Raw genomic sequence first — 22562 nt, 5'->3', positions numbered from 1 at the left:
ATAATTAAATAAACGAATACTTTCTATAAGCTCTTTTACTCAAATCATGTAAACAATAGTGTATATATGATAACATGTCTTATTTGATTTTCATTAATTTTTTTCGTAGCATATACGTATTATATTTAGTAATAATACGTACAACTACAAGTAAGTACTATTTATGTATACGTAGTATTCGTTTGAATTTACTAATTTTGTATTCATATTTCACAAAACTTTTTTGCGTCACAGTAAATTTAGTGAAGTAAGTTTTTAGTAAAATAGCAAACGAAAATTTTAACTGTTGATTTAAATGATGTGTGTAAAATTATCTTCATTGATCGATCAGTATAATTATCAGCGAGATATTTAAACAGTCATCTAGCGATTCCAATGCGTCGACGATATAACCTTTTCATAAAAATTGTTAGTGTAGGGTGGATGTTCACAGAGCGCGCATTCGTCTACGAACGAGTGAAGTGACAATACGCGTCTAGTACAGTCGCTCCTGAAACTTCACGCGCGAAACTCGTTGCGGGTTACAAATAAAATAATAACTAATTACAAAATATTATAAGAAAATAATTAAAAATATATGTAATACAGTCGTTATGTATATAAGATATATAGGGTAATACAAATTTTAATTAGAAGTGTTGTTTAAGCCAAGAAAAACATAATAAATTCAGTGTAAAACGAGATAATATGTGGTATAAAATAACGTGAAATGGTGTAGTTAATCAAATGTACTGAAATAATTTGATTACCGGCAAGGTTAAAAAACAGTAAATGCGCAATGTCAACTTTGGAAGCAGGAGCAAGCGTGATAATCGTTTTACAAACAAACGGCAAGGCGGCTGTCTTGCTATGTGCTACTTGTATGCCTAGTCGTTAGTAAATCGAGACTGGGCATCGTCGGAGAGAGAACAAAGAAATTTTAATAATCTTCAACACATATCACCAATAACCTATCAAAATGGACACCAGGTAAGATTTTTGTAGTAAATATAGCTGACCGGATCCTATCGTTATTATAATAAATAAATAGTCATTCGAAAATGTGATGCTTATGTTCGGAGCGTTTTTATCATCGCTTGCTTTTAGAAAAAAAAACACTTTGATACCAAAGTTGTTTGTATAATATATTTACCAATGGTATACAATTAAGTTGCTATAAACCGTATGTTTCATTTAAAAAAATAATTATAATAAGTGTATATGATATTCAAATGCCTCGTAAATAACTCATCCCATACTTACATGATGTAAATTAGAAGCTCAGAAGGTCTAAAGGCTTTATTTAATAGTCGTGATGCGTTAACTATCCCGGAGTTCAATATTGTTTATCTTGGAACGGATTGAATTTATTTATGTCTTTAAGAATGAAAGTGAACGATAACGATATTACGAGGTATACAACCATTATATTGTTATGGTCAATGAAGTTATGCATAAATGATTATTTGCACTACTGTTTTTATATATTATTAAATTAATACAGACCTAACTATACATTCTTACCTATACATTCGTCAATTAGTTTGTTGGTTTCTTAGAGCATCGAACAGAAATCATAGAATGATTTAAATACAAATAAAAGTAACGAAACGAGATATCCTAGAAACTCAGAAGAATAAGAATCAGCATGATCGTAAGTTTGTTTTCAAATATCGCGTATATTTTTAAACTGTAGCACGCTGAATAGCAGTTGCAACTCAGATACCCGTTATTAACACCCTAGCCTTGACTATTAAAAACTTATAGCCTTAATTGTATTTAAACGTTGTTTTGCCAAACATTGATTTTTATCTTTTTGTTATAATTGATTTCATATTAGAAACAAGGATAAAGTATTGTTTAACTAATTATAAGCAATAAATTCCTCGATGCCCATTTCAGCCACGGCGGCCAATCTCAAGAGAGATTAACCAACTGCGCAGGACATATTATGTATACACAAGTGTGTATACATAATATGTCCAACCCGCATTGGAGCAGCGTGGTGGAATAAGCTCCAAGCCTTCTCCTCAAAAAGAGGAGAGTAGGCCTTTAGCCCAGCAGTGGGACATTCACAGGCTGTTACTTTTTACTTTTTACAAGTGTGTGCCAAACACAGGTGAACTCTCTATCTCTCATAATCCGATAGGACGGCAATCCGACACGATCTGAAAGAGAGGCACAGGCTTTACGTGTTTTCCGAGGCACGGGAGTGTACACCCTTCCAACTTCCAAACCCCGGGCTGCTACTGAGAATTTTGTGTCAGAAAAATCCAATAACTTTTTATTCGCCCTACCTGGGAATTGAATCCACGACCTCCGGGCCAGCGGCCTTATACCTAGATATAACTAACAGTCACATATTAAACAACATTTATAGGTGAAACCAATAATGTTTCTTAAATGACACACCAAATTTCCATCAAATAAAGTATTTTATAAGATTTTATAATTTATAATATAAATACATTGAATAAAACCAAACACATTGAACTTCGTAAAGTTATTTTGGGTCTATAATGTCAAAGATACCGAAATCCTTCAAGTATATAATTACAAGCGCAATTCAATGTGTAGGATACCCATATTCAAAATATATTTAAAATAAAAACATAACAATACATGTTAATTCAATCAGAGATAAATAAGATTTCTATTGATGTATTGTAAAGTGTAATCATATACTTTTCTACATGAACATTGTACAAAATAGGCTCTGTGTCGTTAACACTATATTAACAAGTTGTTTAAAGGAAAGTATTCGTAATGTAAGTAATGTATTTAGATTTCTATAAAAAAATTTATAGCAAATATATTATAGCCTTAAAATTAGTAAGATAAATACATTTGCAATTAAAATATATTCTGCCGTAATACGATTATAGATTATAAAAACGTTAAAAGTTAAGATTTGAAAATCTTACTCCATATTATAAACAAAAGTCCCAACGCAAACGCAAACTACTTTTCGTGGTGGTAGGGCTTTGTGCCAACTCGTCTGGGTAGGTACCACCCACTCATCACATATTCTACTGCCAAACAACAACATTAAGTATTGTTGTGTTCCGTTTTGAAGGGTGAGTAAGCCAGTATAACTATAGGCACAAAGGACACATCTTAGTTGCCAAGGTTGGTGGCAAATTGGCGATGTTAGGAACGGTTAATATTTCTTACAGCGCCAATGTCCATGGGCGGTGGCGACCACTTACCCTCTGGTGCGCCATTTGCCGTCCGTCTACCTATTCTATAAAAAAAACACCGAATGGATTTTTATAAGGTTTTCATCAATGGACAGAGAAATTACTGAGGAAGGTTTTGATATATAATTGTTTGTCTTGTGATGTTGATGATGACAGTTGAAGATGTTGGAAAAAATTATGGCAACTGCCGACTTTACCGTCAAGTGCTGCGTAAACCGATATATTTATATGTATTACGACAGCAGCGTTTTATCGTGACCCTCATTTTACGCGTGTGAAGCCGGAAAGTATGTTTCTAGTAAATATACACTGAATTCTTTTAAATAAAAGTTAATTCAAATTTACTCCTTATAAAGCTTATTCTTTTCGAGTTTCTTAGTCGATAAGTAGTTGATTCACGGACAGGCTGAGTAGCGGTGAGCCTAGAGCGGCTGATTCGAGGGGCGGCAAATTTAAACATAAATTTTGTAATTAGTTTTATAATTTACCAAACGTCTTGAAAAAAGAAGTCTTACAGAAAATTTTTCGTCCATACCTTTAATTGTAGTTATGTGCAATTTTAACTAAAATAAAATAGGCACACTGACAATTGTATATACTAGGAAATCCGTCACTGGCGCCGGTACTTCTCGGTAGAACCTACATTCCGAACCGGTGGCAGCTTTTCATTCAGTTTAATCCTGTAACATGTCAATATACGATACACAGGTTGAAACCTTATTTTTTGTGAAATAAGGTACAAACTACACAAATCCTATATAATGTCGGTTCTACTTTCATTTTTAGTGGAATAGTGTTGCATTATTATGTGTCTCGTATTGAACGTATATGTCAAAGACAATGACATGTGAAACAAACTTGAAATCCGGTATAAATTAATAATTAATGATATTTATATGATAAAATCGATTTTCTACATAAATGCCATTTCTGAATACATAATTTTTATTTATAAAAAAGAGATATTTAATATACAACTTTCAGTTGAAGTTCGACGATGTTTAACCTTAGAAGAGTATAACTGAAGAGTACAACTCCTGAAGAGTTATACTTGTCTTCATCAATCTATAAGATTATAATGATATCATGTTTAGTAAAAAATATTGTACGTGTATATTGAGTTATCTCGTTATTTCATAATATATTTGCACCTTTTATTTTTCTCTCTCTCTTTTTCGCCCGAAACTCTTGCTACCGTATACTAATGTTTATCCGAATCATAAAAAATGTAATAAGTTTGTCAAGACTGTTTTTTACGGAAACCTTATGATTTTTTAAGGTGCTAAATGAAAATTTAAAGTTAATATTTGTGTGATATAGTTACGTGTATAAGGGGCCTCTCTTTGTGTTTTTCTATACGTCATATTGGCCGAATATTTTGCTCAAAAACATTATATACGCGTCTATTAATAAAGTATTCCGGATTACAAACTCAAACAAACTATTTAATATGTGTACGCTCGAGATATATACTAATATAATTTTAACACATTGATGGTAGTTATTTTATTTGCAATTTTTTATTAAAAAACAAACCCAATCATTTTGTAACCTAGCGTCAGTGCCGCTGAACTATAAATTATTGTTAGTCTGTGTGCAAACGCATTCATTTTTCCATTTGATAATTATTTATTATTTTAAGTAAGCTTGTTCCTTATACATATTTATGACAACTTCTTCATACAAATTTAAGTATCAAGAAAAAAAAAATACATTGAAAAACTATAAATATCTACGCGCAAGGAAACCAAAGGAAACGACTGAATCGTATAATCGAATTTTAATTATTGGCTTGTTATAATTGTTTTTATTTGGTAGGACTTTGTGCAACCCCGTCTAGGTAGTTACCATTAATTAAATATTTTGCCACATACATAACACACATACATAACATCGTAGTACCCAAGATTAGTGTCGAATTGTCGATGTAAGGGATGGTTAATATTTCTTACAGTCTGTTGGCGGTGATTGCCAGGCGCATCAAAAACAAAACACGCACTATACACACACATTCACTTAAAGAACTTAACTAAATATTAATTATTTATATATTATTTTTGTATATAATCATTAATCATTCATATTATCAATTATTCTGCGCTAATTAAAGGTGCTCTCTTGGAATTTTTCATTATTAATTGCTAACAAATTTTAGGTAGCTTATATCTGCAGTACTTTACCATTTGCAAGTTATTATAATGAATCTAATTTCACAAAAATTAATAAGTGAAATTTGGACAAATCGTCATATTAAATACTTATAACAAAATAATACTAAAATGATATCTGAATTTCAAACGAAGTTAATATATATAATGATTTTCTTTTCCATAATAGCAGTATTACTGTCATTATTATACAGGAGGTTTTAAGAAGTAAAAAAAAATATTATGTTATAATATAATATAATATAGTATTAATTATATATTAATATCATATAGTATTAATTATATATTAATTATTATGTTTATAGCCACAACTTTCGAATTAAAAATCACATATAAAAACCAAAAAAAAACGACAAAACTTTGGAGGCCAAGATTTCTTTCGTAAAATCAATAGTTTCATAGTAGTATAGTAATTATAAATATGTAACTTACAAGATTTTTATAACAATTAAATTAATAAACTGAACATTAATTTTTAAAAGTGAATATGAGAAAGAAGGGAACTTGGAGACGAAAGGGATCGTAAGTAACAAACGATGTCTATTTATTCAAGTAACAACTCATATACAAAATTACAAAAAAATAAAATAAACACTACTATCTAATACTTATACAAATTAATGGTCCAGCTGCAACTTACACATTTTTATACATTTTTACAGTCTAGTCTGTTAGCAACCATGATTAGAATTTTGTTGGAGCTGCTCCGCTATATTATGTACATACAGTTATTGATTAATATGCATTTATTTATACGACAACACTATTTCACCGAAGAGTATATTGCTAATATTTTATTTTTATACTGTAGGGGTCAAAGTTAAAATAAAATATAGTGGGTATATCCTTTTAAGGGCTGCGTTTGATCAAAAATATAACAGGATAAAATTTTCTTGATAAAAAAAAACCACGAAAGGTCTTTACATATTTATTGAACTCTTAACACTATCGAGACAAATTCAGATAAATAATTATATTTACAAATACTCTAGGGCAGGGCTTTCTGTACAACTCTTTCGTTTTATTTTTATAACGACAAAAAGCTTTTGGTGCTTTTTACAATTTTTTTTACACGAAAACTACGTCTCCCGTGCCCATATTTAAAAAATATACATATTTGTTTCTTACATCAGTCGCGTAGTTGTTATATTTTCTTTGTTAGTCATTGCGACCCTGTTGAAACGAGAGGACTACGAAAACAAAATTGACGGCGCTTTGTATTAATTATCATAGTATAATTAGAAATAATTTATTTATAAACTTCTTCAGAACCATTTAGGCGCGCTCCTAATATTAAGTATTTTAATTTTACGCTCCGATATATATCCATTTTTTTAAGCTCCGATAACAACTTTGCCGACATTGAAAAAGATGTCGTTTTGCCACTTTTCACAAAACCATAGTAATTCACAAATACCATAGATTTTATTTTACATCTCGAACGATATCACGTCAATTCAATGGAAAACTTGTTTATTTGTCTTTATTCCTGATTGAATACCCTGTTCTTATAGAATTGTTTACTGGCCAAAATTATACCAGCGACCATTGCATACCACAGAAGTTGCAATTTTTATGTCTACATTACTTCTATTTTTAAAAACTATTACGCTACTTACTAGCATTTTAAACTTCTAAAACAGATGTGTCGTGGGCAGCGTTCGTAATCATTATGACAGTAATCATCTGAAATTCACCTTGGCATTGTTTTTATAATCCGAAGTACAAACATACAACATGCTCTCAGAGAAAAATTGTTTGATAATGTTAGAATTGGTTTTATAAAGAAAAAATAATGTGTTCAAATAATGGAACAGGGCAAAGGATATTAGATGTTATGTCATATTACTCATTTGGAAGCAACATACGATATTATCTTTTCGAGAAATAATCTTAATTTATTTCCAATTTTTTGGTTAAACAAACAATATTTTCGGATTCCATACTTCTAATTGGTTAATCGCAGTATTTTAGCCACTGAGACTCTTGCATAAATATTGTTTTGTGAAGAACGACGTAAAGTTTATAAGCAATTTTAATTTTGAAAAAAAATTAGAAAATGTGCCACCTGATGGTAAGGGATTACCATCATCCATTAACATTGGGAATAAATATTTAAGGCCTGTAGTCACTCATTCTTCAAGCAGGAAAACAACAATACTAGCATTTGACATTTCTGTTTGATAAAAGTATATGTTATGAGTGCGTGCTACAACAAACGGGCTTCCACAATGCCCTACCATCAATTGCTAATTTGAAGATTGAGGTAACTGTTTGACATAACTTAAAATGAAAAATGTCAATTTCAATACATAATAAAAATTTAATTTCTGCTTGAAAGCAATATGCTGTAGTTTAAAATTGAAGCTACTCCGAAAATCCTGAGATAGCTGGTTCAGATTCCGCTTTATTGCAGTCTTTTGCCTTATGTTTGACAAGTATCAAAACTTATAAGAACATATTATTTATTTTTCTTCGTTCACTTAAAAATATGATTTGTCGGATGGGATTATTAGGTCGAATTGAAAATTGAGAAGGTGCAATCCCTTCTATAGAATAAATACTTTACAAATCATTTATTAGTTTCATTTAAAATTACATATCAAAGTTCTTCTTCAAATTTAAATCTCTATGTACGATAATGGAACTTTTCCAAATATTGTACTTGTAAAAAAAATCATGTTAGTCAGGACATTGCATTATGCATATTATTTTATAATATGTACATGCTTGAACTTTTCGAATTTATATTTGGAGGACGTAATGTGTAAAATGCAAGGAAACAAAACTCCGATCTGATTTTAAAAATTCTTACACCACATACATAGAAAAATACATTGTCAGCGAGTAACATAAGCTACATTTTGTCCCCGTATTCCCACGGGAACGGGAACTACGCGGGTGAAACCGCGGGCAAAACGCTTGGATCAAATATTGAATGTTGAGTTACTAAATTCAAATTGATAGTGAGATAAACTCCTCACCTTCTTAAATGTATACTGAATAAATATTTTTTTAGCAATGAACGAGAATTCGATAAAATGCAAGTAATTTCGTGTGAAAAATAAATTGTATTATTTAATAATATCATATTAAATATCATAAATTTATAATTATTTTTTATATTTAAAATAAATACTAAAAAACTGACGATCAATATTTCGGTAAAATTAACTTACTTCGACATTTTACCTATTACAACTCACAAAAAGTAAAACGAAAAATTACAAGTCATAATTTTAATAAAGGCAAACTATAACGTTGAGATGTAAAGTATGAAAATAAAAATCTAAATTTCAACTAAAATAGACAAGAATGATGCAAATATTGCATAAACTGCAGGAATTTCAGGAGGAGGTTTGCTCAGTGAAAAGGACGAGGGTCGTCGCAATAACTAATTTGAATAATAATAATGTCAGCTCTAGTATACGACTGATGCTCGACTGTAGCGTAATTTGCTTGTTTGTTTAGCCTTTTTTGCGAGACTGTGCAATTTAAATTTTTTTATTAAACTTTTGGATAAAATTATACTTTTTTAATATAAAATAAGTGGTTACCACTGCCTATAGACGGGCAGTATAAGAAATATTAACCATTTCTTACATCACCAATGCGCCACCGACTTTACCAAGTCTTAAGTCCTTACTAAGATGTTACGTTTTACAACTGCAGGCAATTTGTAGTAGGCTGGCACAGTTTGCAAAAACTGTTTTGCCTTTATATATAACTAATATCAACAAAAGGCTAGTATTAAAGAATCCTGTGGAACATTCTATTGGATATTGAAAATCGTAAAATTGATAGCAAGAAAAATAACACGATCCTAGTGGTCATCCAACAGCCGTTAATAAGCAGCTTTTACCAAACTTGCATCGCACGGATTCTTTGATCATTACATTTTCCACTCACCAAGTTATGGTCTTTAGAGTATGGAAATGAATAAAATATATACAGATCGCAATACATAATTTCATGTAAAAGTAAAATTGATTCCGATTTAGTCTGCCTACGCTATTACCTCACTATTTGTTTTACATCGAATGGCATTATGGAATTCAATGAAAAATTTATCACTGCGTAATAGAATATTGAAATTGTTCTATTAAGCATAATATTTCAATACACACACACACACACACACACACACACACACACAGATACAGATAATCTAAAAACATGCGCACCAATGTTTAAGGTATCAGACCAATATCTGGCTGACTGACGACTCGGTTTCCCTTGGAGGGATTATTTAAGTAATAAGTTGATGTAAACAAAAAAAATACTGATAAAGCTATTTTTATACACGTAATTAATAAAAGAAATAGGATCCAGTAATTTGGGAAATGAGTGTTAGCTAAACTATTATCAAAATAATACACATTTAAGTATTGGTTATTTGTTTGGTTAGGAACCATTACTAATTTTATTTGTAAAAAAAAACCGCATTGAAGAATCAATTATTTTATTTTACAAACGAGAGAATAAATAATATTAATCGACAACTCGAACATAAAATTTAACAAAACAAAAAATTATTGTTCGTCATTAAAGAAATCGATGTGTACTCTAGAATCAATGTTTGAATGATATCAAAAATGAAAGGTTCATGAGTTGCGATTTTTATTTTATGGCGATAACAAAACCCTACCAAGACGCATCGTGTTCTAGGTTTGCAAAATGTATTGATAACGAAAAATTAAAAAAAAAATCCTGAAAAGCTTAATAAAGTAAATAACTACTTCCAGTAACAAAGGCTAATGTAATTTTCTTTTGTACGCACAAGTTCTTCGAAACGGGAATTACGTTCCAGAATGACCTTTGTACGCAACGTAGACTTGTTACAAAGAGCTAAAAAAATACGTTATGACTAAAATATAAGTAAAAAATAGTGAAGAAGGGATTTAAAATATAATGTCGTGGAACACCTGTCTACATTCTGAATTAGTTTCCAGCCTTTCGTTTAGTATAATCCTAAAAGCGACGATTTGAAATTTCTTGTAAAAAAGAATATTTGAATAAAGTATTTTTTTGTATACAGTAATAGCCTGTTAATATCCCACTGCTGGGCTAAGGCCTTCTCGCCCTTTTTAAGGAGAAGTTTTGGAGCTTATTCAACCACGCTGCTCCAATGTGGATTGGAGCAGAGGATACACATGTGGCATAATTGCAATGAATTTAGACACATGCAGGCTTCCTCGCGATGTTTTCCTTCGCCGTCAAACACGAGATGAATTATAAACACAAATTTAGCACATGACAATTTAGTGGTGCTAGCCCGGGTTTGAACCCACGATCATCGGTTAAGATTCACGCGTTCTAACCACTAGGCCATCTCGACTTATTCCAATTCAATAATTTAGTTTAGTATGTGACACATTATATTATATATTTTTTTACTATTTCATTGGTTTAATTAGATTTTGTTTTTGATTTCAAACTTTATTATTTTTCAAATACGATTTTTTATTCTTATTATTATATACCTACATGTGCATTGAAAGGTATTTATTTTTTATAAGCTCCGGTTAGTGGTTATATATGAGAGTGTCATTTTACCGGTACTTGTAACCTTGCCTTAAACTCGAACCATCTTTTGTCATTAATTAAAAACTAGCTAGGGACCATCCATCCTGCCTTCTTACAGGTACTATAAGGTCCTATAACTTATTTCAACCACAAGAGAAGTAGACAAATAAATAAATTAGACATTGAATTTTGAATGTCGGCGAAGTTGTTATGGGAACTTTGAAAGTAAAATTCAAGTTGATATAAGTAATTTGATGGAATACTGTTGTATTATAAATTAAGATTTATTAATCAAAAACTTACTGTTGTTATTGTTTGTAGCACATAATATAGCAAAGTTATTAGTAAATCCCGTTGAATATGTAAATCTAAGGTTTGTTTACCTTTACTCCTTTGACTAGAATAGGCTATACATAAAAAGTGTATATCACAATAAATATATGTAATTTTATTGGTTTACGCGTCGCACGCTAATAAGTCTCACTTAGCATCATTTTCTCCGACATCTCCAACTAACATCGTCATAGCCGATTTAATTACAAAACCTTAATGAATTATAGCCTTAAGCTTCCCCTTAATTGACGATAATCATATGTAAATCATATTAAGATTTTTTTAATAAGAATACACAAGAACAAATATAAAATAAAAAAAGTTGTTTTGTTATGTAATTAAAATAACTTTAGCTTAATAGAATTATAAAGCATTGTAATATAAATTGAATCAAATAACATAAACCGATACATAAAAGTACAGAAAATGTAAACGTAACTTTGCGTAAAAATCAGTCTTATTTCCAATTTCGTGGTGCTTTTGACTTTCAATCTACATAAAAGGGAATATGCAAGACTGGTAATAAAATATTCTTATTTTCATTTTTCAGATACTTTTATTGTGATGATTAAGGATAAGGATAATATTTATTTCAAGTAATTTCTCTTTATATATAGAATAATCATTTAATTTGAGAATGTAAAATAGTAACAAAGGCGTTATTTCCATTGCGCCAGCAATTACATGGTTTTAATGTGCTTTTATACGCTGTGAATAGAACGAAACCCAGCCATTTACCGAATAATTCAACTATGGAAAAGCTACCAATTAAATCAACTTACCTACATATTTTACATGACTTATTTTTGGTTCTGTATATATTAATGATATCATTCATTTACTCCGAAATGAAAATGCTATTTTTAACGTTAAACTCCGTACAAATTCAGTTTTTGCGCTTGCTAATTGGATACTCAAATAGTGTTATAATAATCACGTCCCACGAAGCGAATATTTTTCTTTTACATATTGTGGAAAACGGAAAAAACAAAGGATGATTCAGGGCAGCTTATTTATAGTACAATATAAATTTATGATATCAATTAATAATCCAAAGCTCTAATGAAAACTATTTTTCTCTATAACGTTGTCTTTATCGTTTAATGAAGTATATAATTTTTTGAGATTTGGAAATAAACAACATAATCTTTCATCAATGGATTTGAAATAGGATTTTTTTAATTATTTTTGTCTTGTAATATCCGACAACGTTATTATTTTCTTATTTTGTATTAATACAACTACCTTTATTCTAAACACTTGTTTTTTATTAATGGTTTTTATTAATGGTAACATTGTCACCGCCAGATCCGGCGCATTCCGGGATCCGTGTTAACTTTACTTGAAATGGTTATATTTTGATACAATTGTTTGGCCCTAAAAATCAAAATTTCGCAGTCTATCTGCATTACTACAAGAAGGTATCTTCGCATACGCTCTCTATTTTATTGCTATTTATTTATTTTATCTAATCTTCGTACTATTTATATATATAGTTTTATATAAACTTTAAATCAGAAAAAATGGGCATACATATACTGAAGGGCTAAATAATAAGGGATTCTTTATTTTTTTAATAGAAACACCCGATAACTTTTTAGTGGCCGCCCGACTTGGTCTTTGAAACCCATAACCTTGGGGTGTGCAGTATCCTAAGCTAGCTACTAGACCAAGGAGGTAGTTGTATTAGGGATAAAAAGTATATGTGACTTTAGTGTATGATGTCATTTAAAGGTGCGGTATTTGCAATGTTTAATAAAACGCATAATTTATAGTTCTTTTTTTTATATACCGGGAAAGCAAATGACTCCACTTCACCTGATGGTAAATGGTAGTGGAGTCCAAACGCGACGACAGTTAATACAGTCGAGAATGTTCTGCACTAGCCGCCCCCGCCTTGCCGGCCCGCAAGATCCTCTTCCTCTTAAAAAAAAGGCCAAAGGCCTCTTCACGCCTCGTTTGAAGGAACCCCGGTTGTAAGAGGAGGGGAACAAGTATGCTGGTAAAGGATTCCAGCATATCCATTCTATTTATCAATACTAAGTGACTTTTTAATGTTTATTATTACATTTTTATATCTAGAATAGAATAAAATATATATACACAGTACTATAGCTAAATATACATACATATTAATAAATAATATATACATAAACATACATATATAATATATAAAACAAAACATTAAAAATTTAACACAAACAAAATATTAAACAGCTTAATTTTTAAGACGCTGGAATCTCGACGATATTATTCATTTAAACAATTGAATTTCGACACTGATTTCCATTGCTACCATTTGTCGCTGTGACTGGCCACGACAATGTTATAGTTTTATTGCGTAATTAATTAACCATACTTTAATTTACCATAGTCATATTAAAATTACAGTAATTAAATAAAATTTCAACCAAGAAGGATCGCAGTAGCAAGCGTTTCTTCAGACATTTATGTGTGTCAGGGACTGGGAAGATATAATGAAATTGAAAACGTAATGAAAATTGTTAAGAAAACTAAGATATCTTTTGACATTTGTATTAAAGAAAGATTTTTGATTTCCAAATTAATTTACTAAGCCTGAATTTCTTCTTCGTATTTAAACTTCTTCTTCTTATTTCTAAATATAAAAAATTATATTAATATAAAAAATTCTTATTTGAACGTACCCTTAGTAGCATAATAGAAACCCCTATTGTACAGCATGAATGATATCTAATCGAGATAGTAGCTTACAATGGCTGAAAATAAGTAATACTAAATTTTATTACAGATTTCAGTTATGAATTATGAATACTATTGCAAATAAATTTAATAGTGCAAATTTTATTGAGGTTAGACAATTATATGTAATAATACGGTAAACAGTATTTGCTGTGTCATATGATTGTGAAGTCGAGCTACGGCTTGTGGCACTCGTATGTGAGGCTGCAGGCTGAATAATGAATTGCTCAGACAAGAGGTTGATCTTTTTCTTTAAGCACACATACATTTAGTGTGATGTAGCATATGTCAAATATGACATATATTTTGTGATTGGTATTTATTGAACAGCTATCTATATACATAAACAAATTATACACAATATTTAACGCTTAAAAAAGCTCTTATTATTTTTCGAGGAGTTCTGATAAATTGCACGTAAAATCTACATACATTTTTAACTATATAAAAATTTACATTTTTCGATTTGAATTTAATAAAAACTGAACCTGTAGTATATTTTGAAATTTATTGTCATATTAAATTAGTTAACTGATTATATAAGAGATAAGTCGTGTCCGGACAAATAATTACATGTCATGTTTTACGCTTTTTTGTCAGAATATACCATAAGTTACATTTTCCATTGACTTCATTCTATTTAAAGAATTTCCTCGACTCTTTTTTTTTGGAAATAAAAGCGGTAGTTGGGATTATATCTCGACTGAAGGTTGAGTGAGTTGAAGCCATATTTATATAAGGCGTATATATACTATAGCTTTGACTTAGGGTCAAATTAGTGAACACCATGTCTTATACTCAGTCACAACCCGCTCCAAAATTGATGTAGGATGATGATCCTAATCACAGAAACAAAAAGTGGTTAGACGCGTCGATTCGCTGTTGCATTTCATGTCGCGTGACGAGCGCCCTCCAACCTGATTTTTAGTAGCGTAACACGTTAAGGTGTCATATATAAGTGATATATAACTTTCTTAGGTAAATTTCGTTTTATTTTGTTTATATATTGCTTCGACAACTTGAAAATATTCAAAGCATAAGATGTTTATGGTAAATTTCAGTTTTATTTATTCAATTATGACCCGTCAATGAAGGATATAGTAAAAATAAAATATTATGTTAGGTTGACAAAATGTTTATATTTGCACAGTTTTGTATATTTTATGGCTATATTATTATTTTTTACTAGCAAAAACCGCGGCTTCCCCAGAGTGAAATTAAGTTAGTGTCAAAAACTAACATTTTAATGAATATAATGCCTATATATATAAGCAAATTACTCATTACGAGATCTAAAATATCCGCCTGATTTACTTGAAATATGTCACAGTTACTCCTTCCCGACGAAGACGCTCACTAAGAACGGATTTTATGTAAATCCTATTCAAAATATATTTTTCGTATGATCTACCTGCGCGAAGCCGGAACGATTGTCTAGTAAAACATATAATACCCCGACTTATTGCCTCCACTGGTGGCAGGAAATACTGCTAGCATTTTTGTCACCATTCCCCGCGGTCACGATTTGTATAATATCTTACACAAATAATATTATACACTAATCAATTTTAATTAGTGCATATTTATTTAATTTCTTAATGTAAATAATGCTTGTTTTATAAATATTTATAGCAATATTTTATAATAAAATAAAATTATATACATTTACGTCAATTGTTTATGTTATAATCAGATATTCAATCAAAATAATAGTATATTATATTATTTAAAATTTGTTTCTATTTCGAAAAACCACTGAAGCTATGAAATAAAATATAACTTTTAATATTATTATAGGTAAATTTTTTGGCAGACATTCATTATAGTAAGTTTAGGTTATATATTTTACGATATTATATAATGTTATATATTTATGTAGTTGCAGAGAAAATGATTATTCTGTGTGCTTTTAAAATAAATTCATGCAAAACATTCCTAGCAGAACTGGTGCTACACGGGTACCTGACGTTGACTCGCATAAAGCCTATTGCTTAGACCTTCTGCTGACAACTGATCCGGACCGTAACTCAGTATCGATCTCTTCACCGTTAGGTAAGTCCAACCACTGTCTGGTGAAATCTGTATCTATCTACTCCCCACCCACCCCAGCCCCATTGGAACTCGGTGGGTGTGGTGATACAAGTCACCAGATTGGGAAGGAATGCGCTCTTTGCTTGCACGCTATATTTGGCAGTGTGTGTGGAAGGCGGACGAGCATATGGGCCACCTGATGGTAAGTGGTCACCAACACCCTTCAAACCGGAACACAAAAATACCAAGTACTGCTGTTTTGCGGTAGAATATCTGATGATATGATACCTATAACTGACCACCTTGACCTTCTTGTCGTTATTCTCACGTCGACTCTAAATTTCGGCTCTTTTATTGAGTTCAAAACCCAAATAACCACTCGAGAGCTTGTTATCCTCTCCAAAGTGAGACGTTACTTTACTCCAGAACAACTGCTTAGCTTATACAAAGCACAAGTGAGGTCATGTACTGCTTGTCTTTGGGTCAGCTCTGCTAAGCAGCACCTTCAGGCTCTAGATTTGATTGAGAGGCGTGTTGGAGGCTGATAGGAGACGACACATTGGTCGAGTCTAGGCTCCAAGCTCTCGAACATCGACGTGTGGTTACATCACTTTCAGCCTTCTATCGGATTCATTTCGGAGAATGTGCTCCGGAATTGCACAAACTGATTCCTCCCGCCCCCTTTTACTATCGAACGGCCAGGCAAATACTTCCCCGCCTATGTACGAAGCGCTTAGAATCTACATTTATCATTCGCACTGCGAAACTGTGGAATGCTTTGCCCGAGTCCATATTTCCTGATAGGTACAACGTTGGCGTTTTAAAATCCAGGGTAAATGGACAGGCGTGCTAAATCCTAGACCGTGACGATGCTTAAAATCAGGCAAGTCAACGGTCAAACGCTTGCCTATTAACTGTAAAAAAAAACTTTGTATCGAAAAATTTATATATATAACTAAAATATTTACTGAAATAACGCGACAGTATCTTCTTATCAAATAAGTATAAGCAAAGTGAGTATATAAGTATAAAAAAAATAAGTATAAGGTAAAATGAAATGGTGATTTTTTAATTTTAATAAAAAAGGTAAAAAAGATAAAAAATAACCTTAATTTTTTGCAATTTTTACTCTCAACACTTAAAGTTAGTATGGGCTCCTGGTACGTCAAAAGTTTCATGATACTGTATATAATTATTCAAAGTTCAAGAAATTCTTTTTTGTTATTAATTTATTATATATATCTTATTTATTATATATTAATTTATTATATACATACAACAAACGACCTAAGCCGCTTAGCTCGAGTCGATTTAGTTCAAACATTTATTTATTTAATTTATTTTCATCCAGTACGTCAAAGTCAACTTTACACCAATTGAAATCTACATGTACCTACCAGTCATCAATCATCGCAAATACGGTGTATCGAAAATGTAAAATAAACGTACAGATATTTTAATAAATATCTGCCCTGGCGACTCGATTGTTATGATAGGATTATAGAACAGTCTTTTCAGTGTTCTCGTTATGTCATCATCCCTTTAAGGCCTTAATGTAATATCGTTATAGTTATCTTATAATTTTACACATTTTCTGTTTATCAACTGTTAAAACATTTCGTTATAACTTATTAGGAAACAACTGAATTATGATTATCAATTACGATACTAAATAGCTTTGGTTTGATAATTTTATAATAGGAACTTTATCATATACATATATATAAGTCAAATATTTAATAAAAATGGTAAATCAAGATGGTGAATATGAATATTGTTGACATAGCATTGTAAATATTTTTTTTTATATATAAAATATTTTAAATAATGTTATTTTATATGTTTTGTACAATTTTTTTTTAATAAAAGATAGAGAAAAGACTTTTTTAAAGAAAATATCATCTATTAACAATTATTTAAGATTCACTGATCAGTGTAAGAGAGCGCTCGGCTGGGCATGAAATATAATTAATTAGTCTGTCTTTTCAAATGTCATAATGATGAAAGAAACCTTGAATGAAACAAACTAATTTGTTATTTAAAAGGCTAATTACGAAACAATGTTATTTCCGTTGTTAACATATCACACGATCATACATTATGTATCATATCACATAATTATACGTCGTAACCTTTAACAGTGTTCAATTTAAGCATTCTTTTAATTAGTTTTTTTATTTATGAACCGAAATTGAAATCCGAAATAAATTAATTATAAAAACATTATCCAGACCATAATTATAGTAATAGAAAAACATTTTTTAAATATATCTTAAATTTAGTTAGTATATAGCGAAGTATATAGTAATAATACTAATATATTATTATTATATCCAATTCAATCTCGAAGCCTACCTTCAAATATGTGCAATATTTTATGTTTTATGTAATTACCACGGATTTACACATTCGGACTGGTTCTGAGAATCACATTACAAAAAACCAAATAACTTTTCATTGGTGTGATCCAAAATGCAAATTCCAAACGTCCATACTTGCAGCTTTATCAATCAGTCCAGTTAAAGGAGGCGGTGTATAAAACATCCTATTGTAAATAAACTTTTTATTGTAAGAACACCTATCCTTTTCATTTTATGTCATATTCAGAAAATGTGTACACACAGCAAATCATGCAAGTAACGTTCTTCGTCCACATACATTTTTATGAAGGGGACTGTAATGACATAGTAAATCATAATGAATGAGCGTACTATAATACTCTGGATATCATAATCCTGCATTGACGTTTTAAGTTGATTACGCTTTCTGCTTACTTCTGGTTACATGAAATTCGTGGCAAGGAAGTTCTTGTATTTTATTTGTCATACAACCTTATATATATAATTGGTGTAAAAAAAATTGTACATAAATTATATATAATAGTTTTTTAAATATCAATGGATTTATTAAATTGAACTAAACATAATTCATTCGTGTGAAAACAACTTTATAATAACTTAAATTAGAGACTGATACAATAAATATATTTTTGCAGTCAAAATCAAAATCCAAATACTTGACTTTAACAAGTACTTTTGAAACGTTATTTTATATGAGATTATATGAGTGTAAAACTAACGCCGCTTTGGAATAAGTACTTATTTCGTATAAAAATTATTTCTAAACTCGATTGCGAACCATTATAACTATATATATAGAAAACGTAAAACTTAATCTAAGATCCCGATTTAAAATTCGAGCTAGTTCAACTTTTCACATGTGTTATTGCTTACATTGATGAGTGATGAACAAAAAAAATTTTCGCCATCAAACTGCATTTGAGCAATGAATTTGACAGGCCGGTTGTCGTGGTTGGTAGATACTCGCCTTTCACACCGAAGGATGTGGGTTCGATTCCCAGGACAGACATTTCTGTGCATGAATATGTCTATTTATCCTGATTCTGGGTGTAATTATCTAATGTAGTATGTATTTTATATACAAAAGAAAAGTAGTATATCAGTTGTCTGGTTTCCATAGTATAAGCTCTGCTTAGTTTGGGATCAGATGACCGTGTGTGAATAACGTCCCAGGATATTAAAAAAAATAATAGAATTAAGAAATCAGCGCCAAACATTCTCCCAAGCATTTGAGGAGACCTAACGCAGCAATTATATATATTTACGATCAGTTACTATTATAGATACATACATAAATCCATTAAGATGAACTAATAAAATTAAACACTGCTGTGAAGAATCATAAAACATGCGGGATGGCTTGCTTGGCGTGTTTTATCGTGCAAAGGTGGTTTTCATTACCGTGAAACTCATCATCATTAAGCGAATCTAAAGAATATGGGATTGTCGTTATTTGAAATTCCACTTACATTAAAAACATAAACGAATATGACGTTTTAAATATAATATTTTTGTGTATTCACTCGAGCTTACGACTGTGTATTTGATGTAAACATATACATATATATTGCTATCTACTTTATTCCAATTTACCGTTTAGTATTGCAGCACATCTATTTCAACATCAACTAATTGCCATGACCATTGTTGTATACATAATATTTGGTGATTATGAGGATTATGAGAGTCTGGATAGGTACTAGCCGTTTATCACATATTCTACCGCTATCAAAATCAAAATACTTTGGTCAACATTGAAACATTACACTTACTTATTGAAGAGTGTGCTTGGTATTGTTGTTTTCCGGTTAAAAAAGTTTGTGAGCCGGTGTAACTACAGGCTTAAGAGAGAGAACATCTTAGTAACCAAGGTTGGTGACGCATTAGCGATTTAATAAATGATTAATAAGTCTTATGACGTGTAGTATAGTATTTACTGTAACAATTAACGTTAATAAAGCAGCGTTTCAGTTGTTTATGGACAATAGAAAATTTAATGTAAGTGATAATATAGTTTTTAAGGCATTACTATAGATTAAATACATATATTCCAGAAGGATTATCATTAGTCATGCCTTACAGGTAGACTCAGCTGCGCAAAATAAGTGGTTCGAAAAGTTAAACAGTTAACTGACACTCATACTGCTGGATTAGTATACTTTGCATATTTTCATAGTATCATTTTTCTGGTATATTACTTTGAGGTAATGTTGCATTCATAAAAACTGCTTACAATATCTTGTCTACTCAAGACTCTTGTCGGGATGTTTTAACGATGTTAGCATACTCAAGGTATCACAGTATTTACAACAATATTATGTATATATTATATCCATTATAAAATTGATTATTAATTTTGTTAGAAACAGTGACAAATATTGTATAAACACGAAAAGTGAAGTAAAACTTGTATCACCCGCTTTCAGTCTTCGCAAAGTCAATTCATCTTTGCTTGGGCAATGTGTTCGTTTCTAAAATAAAAATCAATTAAAATAATTGAATTTTAAATTTTAAAGATTGAAAAAGCTTGGAGATAGTTAGGATAAATAATAACTTAATTGTATCTATGTCATTCAATTGTCGGAAATAAGTACCTAACTAATGAGTTTCCTGTCGGTGAATTTCTAAATTTTTCCGGTAAAATGATTATTCTGAAATGGTTAACCTTAAATTTAAATTAAACTTGTAAAACGACGATTCAAAAGTACAAGAGTACTCAAAAGAGCCTTCCTGAAAAAAGTACATTTTGATTTGATTTGAAACGCTTATATTAATTAAAGATGAATTCATAAGAAATTAGCAACAATAAACAGTACTAGTAGACTTAGCTTAATGTGCGGCTAATATAAAAGAGTCTATAAAACGTGAGAAATAAAAAGTGATATGACACACCTCTTCAAAAATAACACCTTTATTTTATGTTATTTCAGCGTTGTTTTTAACATCTGATAAGACTTTAATAGTTTTATAATAGACGTTGTTCATATAACGGCATTTGAACAGCAATAACACGTTTTATGTTGGATAATATTACTAGGATAGAACAGATTTTGTACGACAAAACGATTGTCAAATTTATATATTTGATATGAGGGTCGCGTGAGTTTTTTGAATTCAGAAGAGAGATGACGGTAAATTACATAACGTTTCAAGGAGACGTAACGTTCCCTCAACAGAAGGTTAGTGTCTGGTAGCAACTAGGTCGTTGGTATTTCGAAAAACCGTTAACCATAAATGTCACGCAGAATATTACCCGGGAGAATAAGAGCGGGCAAAGATCTCGCGTCACGGAAGATATCACTGCATGTCTATCTAAAATTTAATATCCCATTTTATTATTTGTTTTTAGGATTCTGTATTCATATTTCTGTTGGTCCGTATCTGTATTTTCAATCATTTATGTATAAATATGAGAAAAGAAGTGTATGTAAATTGTAGTAATAATCTTTATTATTACAAAAATATTAAATTGACATTCATAAAAATCTAAATTGAAAATACAAAACCAAATATTAATATTTTTGAAAAAAAAGTATTCCCGGAAAAGTCGAAGAGTCGGCACATTGAAGATTTTTTAATTTTAACTATATGATGCAATCTATTTAAATTAAATCTATTTATAATAAATTAGCTCTTTATCCGCGGCTTCGCTCGCGTCATAATTCAGAATGCTAAATTCCTTAGCTTACTGTATAAGAGGAACTCGTATTTTACATATTACCCTATTTTTTCATTTCTTTATTAACATTTTATTATACTTAAGAGAAAAAGATAAATACAAAAAATGACAAGAGAGACTTACACTAATGATAAGCTGGCATATATAAAAAGCTTTTTATCCCTTAAACGAATTTCTTTCAGCGCGTAAAAACGAAAAAATAATTTAGAAAATAACGTTTTATATAAGTATAAATGTTTTAGTTACGTATGTATAATATACATACATAAATAATATTTTGCTAAGATTCAGGAAGTAGCAAAAATTATGTTTATATCGGGATAAAAACGTGTATATAAAAGTGGTTATCGACAGAAAAGAAACACGATTATATATACCTAAGTAGGTACGAATATCAAATCTGCAGCGCTATTCTGTTAGAGCTACCTTACATAAGCAAGACGATGCCTGTCTAACAGGCCTAAAGAGCCTGATTTTTTAGTAAAATGCGTAATAAAATGAACGTAAGTAAAATCCTGTAATAATAATTAAGATATACATTTTTCACTAGATATTAATTGTTTCA

The 22562-nt window shown here is 30.5% G+C and overlaps 1 protein-coding gene across 1 annotated transcript in view; it reads left to right on the top strand.

The window, feature by feature from the left end:
• The first annotated feature begins 466 nt into the window (after positions 1–466).
• LOC126768603 (RYamide receptor-like) overlaps positions 467–22562 on the top strand; it is a 45561-nt gene continuing 23465 nt past the window's right edge. The window contains exon 1 of the mRNA XM_050486789.1: positions 467–969. Coding sequence (XP_050342746.1) covers positions 959–969 — 11 coding nt within the window. The 5' untranslated portion in view covers positions 467–958. The remainder of the gene's footprint in view (positions 970–22562) is intronic.

This window comes from Nymphalis io, chromosome 5, assembly GCF_905147045.1.
Source record: "Nymphalis io chromosome 5, ilAglIoxx1.1, whole genome shotgun sequence".
Lineage (NCBI taxonomy): Eukaryota > Metazoa > Arthropoda > Insecta > Lepidoptera > Nymphalidae > Nymphalis > Nymphalis io.
The sequence above is the reverse complement of the archived record's forward strand: the minus strand, read 5'-3'. Positions and strand labels throughout refer to the sequence as shown.